At 41.7% G+C, this 8,090-nt stretch overlaps 1 protein-coding gene across 1 annotated transcript; it reads left to right on the forward strand.

Annotated features, from left to right (window-relative positions):
• Positions 1 to 3,940: 3,940 nt before the first annotated feature.
• LOC125021035 (protein ABHD15) lies at positions 3,941 to 7,723 on the forward strand. The gene is made up of 3 exons (XM_047606805.1): positions 3,941 to 5,000; positions 6,378 to 6,607; positions 6,698 to 7,723. Exons 1-3 carry the CDS (start codon positions 4,272 to 4,274, stop codon positions 7,377 to 7,379), a joined length of 1,641 nt encoding a protein of 546 aa, XP_047462761.1. The 5' UTR covers positions 3,941 to 4,271; the 3' UTR covers positions 7,380 to 7,723.
• Positions 7,724 to 8,090: the final 367 nt, after the last annotated feature.

Here is an 8,090-nt window from a genome sequence, read left to right on the forward strand (position 1 = left end):
CTGTTGCTGTCAACTCTACATGTGAAGTAAAGTGGACACCTGGTGTTTTCCCACGTCTGTGCATTTCTGTACCTGTCCTGTGAGGTGGTAGAGGGTGTCTACCACCTCAGGTAGGTTCAATATATATACAGTAACATTTGGTGTTGGGGAAGGAGAGGAGACAAAGATGCTAAACTTCCATTAAACTTGACAGTTTCAGTATGTCAGTCCTCAATATTGTATCAACGTCAACAAATAACAAAGAATGTGTTCAAAACAGAACCAACAATAAATAAACCATCACATCATCAAATTAATATTTAGTACTCCTGCCATTAGCACCCAGTAGAGCTCTAATCATGACTGGTATGTTCCCCACAAGCCTTTCACATTGTTGAGTGCTAATCTTGTCCCGTTCTTCTTGAGTTACTACTTTTAATTCTTCTAAATTCTTTGGTTTGCGCTTTGAAACAGACATGTTGATGATCCACCGTAGATTTTTGTTATGTAAAGAATAAATCCCCGTAGGAACACGCTGTGACTTAATTCTTTCATTTTCACTTTTACTGAAAACAGGTTGTGCAATAAACTTGCCATTATACAACAGCTGACGTCTAATTGTTCTTCAGTACAATGAAAGACCCAATTAAGGCAAAAGGATTAACATGGGGCGCAGGTCATGACACGACTCTGACTTGATCATGTAATCTCACATTACTTCTCTACAAGACAAATTACTTCACCATGGTAACTTTTACAGCTTCCTTACTGAAAGCATCATGAATTAGCACCACAAGACTGGACAGCAAACTTTTGTTGAGCATCAGTAATATCAGTTGGATACTAAAACAAATGACCCAGTCCAGCACGTAGCCTGTTCGAGTTAAAGCGAATCATGACTCATTGGCTTGTCAGCCTCATTCTAGGTAATCGTTTTCCCCCAGTTTCTTTTCTGTGTATTAGCATTAGGAAGTTCTATAAAGCACAATATCCGTGTTTATTGTTGCTTCACTCGGTTGGTTGAGTTTAACCTTTCAAATTGGGGTGTTGTCACATTTCAGCTAAAAGGTGGGTTTTCCACACAGCAAGTGAAACCTTATCTGGGTCCTTATGCAGTTTAGACATGTAGCAGCATCTTAAGAGAAGTACAGTTGTTTTATAAAGGGTAACCTAATGTTTCTTATGTGAGAATGACATCAACCCTTAATTTTGTACACAAAATATATAAAGGATTTATGAGAGTATTACTAGAGTTGAATGGTCGGTGTTTGGGAAAATTTGATTGTGTTTCCTCTTCTTCTTGTTCTTCTTGTTCTTCTTGTTCCGAATGAATGAATTCAAATTGTATAATTGCAGTTGTATAATTGTACTTACATACAGGATTGACATGTTAGGAGAGGAAGAGCAATAATAACAAATATAAATTAAATACAACATTTTCTTCGTGTTCAAAAAGGGACTAGGATGTAGTTGTAGGATGAAGCTAAAGCTTGCGGTTCCCTCTAAATGTAGTTCTGGAAATATGATACGACTTACAAAATAAGTACCAAATATAATACAATTAAATCTCCCAATTACTTCTTTAGTGTATACATTTTAAACTGCTTCTTAAATAGAATGATATCTACTTTCTTTAATTTTTTCTGGTAAATTGTCCCACAACCTCACCCTGTTCACAGATATACACATGCTCTTGAGTGTGGTTCATGTCTTTGACTGCATCAGATTCCCTCTCTTTCTTGGGTTGTACCCATTATTTTTTTTTAAATGTAATTTGTTCTTAGCTTTGTATATAATTTGTGTAGTTTTAAATTCAACTATTGGCGTCAGGGTAGATTTGTACACAGCTAATAGTGTTAAAAGTTAAACTTCTGGTGTTTTCAAAATTGTAGCAAGAATAGAGTTATACTTTTTGTAGAGTTAAATGTGTTATATATAGCTCTCTGAGGACAAATAGTTAAAACGGAGTGTGGGGTGTTAGTTAACTCTGTAAATGTCAGTTCAACACATTTAACTCTCTTCATTTCTACTACCACCCCTGAACCTGGATATGACACCTCAGGTGTTAATTTATTAACCCTGCCCATTTATTATACCTGTACGTGAACAGTCATCCCGAGAAAGATTTGCCCGGTAAGTAAAAGTGATTTGTTTTGTATATAATGTTATGTTTGATGTTAATATTGACTGACGCATGACCCGTATAGCCCTGTATTGTAACACCAAGCTGCCGCAAACATTTTTTCAGCCATGCTAAAGTCAGTAAATGCTAATTCATGGACAATTAAAAGGTTAACAGGGATGAGCGAGTACAGCATTATCTGTATCTGTATCTGTACTTGGAATGGGCGGGGCCTAAAGCAGAAATGAGCACGCAATTGATGAGAAATTGTGGTTTTGATTACGACAGCAAAGATCTATTTACAGAACGGAAGTTTTACAATAATGAGTGGTGGTAGTCACTTTAAAAACTTTTAAAGCCAAAAATTTCCTGCTCCTGCAGACATCGTGATGATGGCCATCTGATGTAAGAGGAGGGCGTGTTTCTCAAAAAAATAAGATAAGCCCCTTCACAAGTGAAAGAGTACCTACCTACTACCACTTTCACATCGAAAATACCGAGGTTGACACAGGATTTTCAGACCCGGGGCGACCCGCCTTTCGTGTGCTTTCAGGGCGGTTAATTCACCTATGTGCTTCCATTAACGATCGTGTAAGAACACATTTGACTTGTTTGCTTGAAAAAATGGACAAAAATATCTGCCCTTCAGAGATCGGCCTCTTATGGGAGTAGACCAAAACTTTGCTCTGTTTTTCAGCTGCTCGCAGCCCTGGAGCTTCTACAATGACTCAGTCTGACAGGCCATCCAGTGACTAAATCTGAATGTGGCAGGCAGGTACATCAACATCATCGTGTAAAGGTCGAAAACCCTTTCACATTGAACAAAAAACCCGGGTTGACGTGGGTCAACTTAACACTATACACTAGTTTTGAGAGGAACTAACTAGTTGGTGTGGAGAAGTGTTAAATTTTAACTATAAAAAGAGTCAATAATAATACGTTGGGAGTGTTACCAGAACCACACCAGCACTTCAAAAAGACTCAAATTAACACAGAAGGACAAGTAAGGAAGAAACAGAACAGCTGTGTGTTGGCATACACTGATATTCCAACACTCTTCTCAAGTTTTCATTTTTGCATCTCAGGCCCACACAGAGTACACAATACAGTGATCAGCCACAACATTATGACCACTGGGAAGTAAGTAACATTGACCATCTTGTGATAATACAATTGGTCCTGGCATTCATGTGGATGTTATCCCCAGCAGCATGCAAAATATGAAAAACAGCACAAGGTGTTGACCTGGCCTCCAAATTCACTAGATCCCAAACTGATCAAGTATCTGTGGGATGATCTACAGAGGCCCCTCCTCTCAACCCATAGGACTCAAAGACCCCCACTCTGTCCATGCTCTTATGAGTCACAAGTGTTTTGGAGGCACGCGACCTAAAACAATGTTAGGAAAGCAGTCATAATGTTATGGCTAATCAGCGTATGCCAACACACAGCTGTTTGAATCTTTATCAGTACTGTTACCAGTCTGTACATTAGCGTCATTATCACCTTAAATAAAGTTCACATTACAAGTGGGGTGAGTCGTGTAGTACTGCTTGTTATCTCTCATTAGTTCTTAAATTTTATTCACCCTCCGTTAGAATGGATTCAAGTTTTAAGAATCATTTATTTTGATCTTGTGTACATCAGGAAATTTTCGATGGTAGTTCCTGTCTAAAGTAGTGCAGTAGCAAAAATAAATAAAGTAGAGCTGTACTGATTTATACATATGAGTAAGTCAGCACGGCTTTCTGAGAAATATTTACAAGAATTGCAAATCCAAAACTGTACGGTTCACATTTAAAGTGGTATTAAGGAACAAGATCAGAGACTATAATCAGATATTAATGGGGCAGATTTACGAGGTCTGTGTTTGCTCAGTTTCTATCTGAACTTGTACTTGTAGTAAATGATTTATAGAGGGGATACGGGGGAAGGGGAGGAAGAGCAGCACGAGTTGAGAAACAGCAACCTATATATGTTTGTGTCGTCACTGAAGAGTTCTCTTTATTCTTCGTAAGAACCTGGAGAAAGGAGACACCTGGCTGGCTGGATTTCCACACTGATCCTGAAGCAACGAGGGACAAAAAAAAAAAAAAAATGCAGGTTGGACGTCACTGAAGAAATCACAGTCAAGCTACTGAAAGGAAACGCTGCCTTCTGTTTTGAACCAATGGCTTCATTAGTATGGGACTGTTTGCTCTTTTTCCTCCCATCCATGTTGTTGTTCCTTCTCTCTCTGGCTCTCCGCTGGCCCAGAGTACGTTGCTGGACGAAGCTTGGCGTCAGAGCTGCTGGCTGGAAACTCTGGGTGATCATTTGCTGGATCCTGGAGCTGCCACTAAACAGGACAACAAGGACCAATTCACCGGGGACGGATTTTTCGTCAGGACAGATCTCAGATGGACTCAGGATCTTTTGCAAACCCACTGCTCTGGCCAAATATCTGCTCCGCCACTGTGGCTCCCTGACCAGGTCCAGACTAGCCGCCTGGCCAGAGGGAGACCCCCATCTCCAGACCATGTACAGCCTGCTGTGTGGAGAACCCAGAGACACACTGAGGTTTAACAGAGACCATCTTCTGCTGAGGGACGGGGGAATTGTAGCTCTGGACTGGGCTGTGGGGACAAGGCAGGGTGAGGCGGGCGTGAGGAAGAGGTGGGAGGGGAGGAAGGAGCACCATCCAGGGGGAAAGGGGCTGGGATGCTTCACCTCGACTCCTCCTGTTCTGCTGCTCATCCCTCAGTACTGGGGAGGAGTGACTCCGCACCTAAAGGCACTGTGCCATCAGGCGGTGCGTCAGGGGTTTTACGTGGTGGTGTTTCACCCCCGGGGCACGGCGGGATGCGCACTGACCACCGCTCGACTCACTGAGTTTGGAGACCCAGCGGATCTTGAGCAGGTAGAGTTCGCAGGTGTGCACAACTTTTTGACAGTTTATAGGTTTCTGTTTGTGATTAAGTGCTTCTGCTCTTGGCTATCGACTAAGTTTGAAATTTAAACACAACACTTCATTGTCTGGGAAATCTAATTTGACTTTTTCACTAGTTTCAGATGTTTTAGTAAAAAAAAAAAATGAAAAAAAAAATGAAAAAACATGAATGTTATTTTTTCCGTCCCTCTGCCAGTGATGTGCAGCTGAGGTTTATGGCTGGTGAGGCACAGATTTACAATTACAAACCAAATAGCTTAAACTCATCATTCAGTTGGGCGCTCCCACACTAACTGGTTAAGTTTCATATCTCAAAGTCTCATTTCACCTTAGTCTCCTTAATCAAGTATATATAGTAATATTGAGCTGTTACATTTTCATATTCTGATGATTTGATCCATTTTTAATCCAGACTGGTCAACAATACATCTTCTTCCATCATTTACCACTTCCTGTTTTGACTGAAGGTCTAGTTTTGAATCTGTTTCAAGCTTATATATATATATATATATAGATAGATAGATAGATTAACAGCAGCAGAGACATTCAGCACAGACAGTGCATATATTGGTGGACTAAAGGATAAATATGAGTATAAAAATTAAAAATAAATAAATAAATAAATAGGAAACATATATTGCAAACAAACAAGGCAGTATACAAGCCAGATAAGTAAGAAAATGTAAATGTAAAACATTCACACAGAGAAAAGATCCCAGTGTCCACACAGTTGACTCATCTTAGAAGAACAACAACATGAATCCGTGGCTCACTAGCGCCCTCTTTCCATGAGGCAGAAGTACTTGCTGCCTCAGCTCAAGTTTTTTTTTCAGTGCAGGTTAATGTCAGATCAACTAAATGTGTTACACACATACATGGAATACATTCACAAGGCTATGGACAATTCGGACAAACGACAAAAAGCGTGTACGGCCGTTATATAAGTGACATACAGAGAGTTGGCCACAGGTTGAACCGCAGACTGTCCAATGGTTTTAATCTAATCCAAGTTGCTAAAACATTTTGTGAGAGGTTGTGCAAGTTGAGGTGAGGCTCAGTTCACTGTTGCTTCAACTCACCCTGTATTTACACAGGAAATATGTGAATTGAATGGATCCAGACTATAAAAAATGATCAAAACGACTGGAATCATACAGAAATTACATATACATGACAGACCAATGGACATATAGTGTTAGTTTTTCCATCTCTACCTCTAAATAGATATCCTCCTCCTCCACGATATGAGCATTTATCCTGATGTTGACACTAGTTTAAAACTTAATGTAAATTTTAAAATTAACATTACCTGACAGTGACTTCATCCTCAATATCTTCCATTTCCAGGCGGTGGCGTACATCCACAGCTGCCACCCGTCCTCTGCGCTGGTGGCAGTGAGCTCGGGCTCGGGCTCCGGGATCCTGCTCTCCTATCTGGGCGAGTGTGGATCAAGCACACACCTGACAGCGGCTGCAGCCATCTCACCTGTGCTCCTGGGCCAGCCGTGGTTTGAAGCGGCCATGCCTCCCATTTATCGCTGGGGGGCGCTACTTCAGCGGAAACTGCTGCTCAGCAGGTGAGAGAAATAAAACAAAAGGAACGCATGCCGACAGAATTTAAAACACAAATTAATATGGATGCGCTTTCTCCACGTGTCTGTTGTAAGATATGGAAGTTCCTTCAGGGGAGTTCTGGATGTGGATCGGGCCCTCAGATCCACCTCCTTCAAAGACTTTGAGGAAACTCTTTTCTGCTCTTCGGCCCAGCTTCAGCATCAAGGGGCGTCTCAGAGTCCTGGAAACTCAGAATCAGGATCTCTGGCCCCCTCAGTGACCTGGGCACTGGGGGAAAGGGCTTACCCAGCTGAGGACTGGGAGACGTACTGGGAGAGGAACGAACCGCTGAGAGATGCTGATGAGGTGGCGGTGCCTGTGCTCTGCATCTGCAGCGGCGACGACCCCGTCCTCACGCCTGCCTCCGCGTTGCCCCTGCACCTTTTCCAGAGCAATCCCTACTTCCTTCTGCTGTTGACGGACAGAGGAGGGCACTGTGGGTTCACTCTGGAGGCCGGTGAGGAGGAGGAGGAGGGGGAGGGGGAAGGAATCTGGAGCCATATCGTGGTTTTGGAGTACTTCAGAGTGGTGGCCGATTTCCTGAAAGGGGAGGAGAGGTGTGGCCCCCCAGAGGAAAACAGTCTGGCTGGTCTGAGGAACAGGACCCACAACGCGGCCTCTCATCGTAGGAGAAGACCCACCGTGATAAGGAGACAAAGGCCACCAGCACATGAGCAGAGCTGCGTGGATGCAGAGGAGGGGACCTTCAACTGGAAGAGGTCCTATACACGCTGAGGATGAGGAGATGATGAAGGGTGGAGGTCTGGAGAGAAGTGTTTTGACGGTTGACAGGGTTTCCATTGTTATCCTCAATCAGGATGATGAAAGAAAATCTACAGCGCATCGGGAAACTAAATGTGAGACTCGGAAAATAAAACAGCAAAGGTCAGAAAAGAACAGAAAAATCCAAATGTTACCACAAAAGATTCTGCCTGTCTTCCATAGTTGGAAATCCCAACAATAATCCTTAAAATGTGAATCCTAAAAAGCTCATTTATTGGGATTTAGACTAAGCCAACAAACCAACAATTCTATTAACCATCAAAAAGTAAAAAAAAAAAAAAAAAAAACTGTTCTGAACAAAACTATAGCACTGATTTAAATTTAAACACTTTATCAGCAGATGAATCATATTTAATCGTAAGCATTATGTTCCTGAAAACCCTGTTGTTAACTATTTGAGGCTCGTCATCTGCCCCCTGGTGGACATGTCCGTGCTCTGCAGTCAGAAGTAGCAGTCTTATGGCAGCCATTTCCAAAATGGCTGCTTCTACTTTTGATAATCTTTGCTTATTTTCAGGTTCATGTTGAGAACATTACATATGTCAGTGCTGATATTTTAATATGAATATTTTCATTATTGGAGCGATATATAATTAGTGCATACTTACATTATTTCAGAGGAAAATCGTGTTAAAAAAAAGTTGTGGATCAAATGATACAACA

The sequence above is a fragment of the Mugil cephalus genome, chromosome 15, assembly GCF_022458985.1.
Source record: "Mugil cephalus isolate CIBA_MC_2020 chromosome 15, CIBA_Mcephalus_1.1, whole genome shotgun sequence".
Lineage (NCBI taxonomy): Eukaryota > Metazoa > Chordata > Actinopteri > Mugiliformes > Mugilidae > Mugil > Mugil cephalus.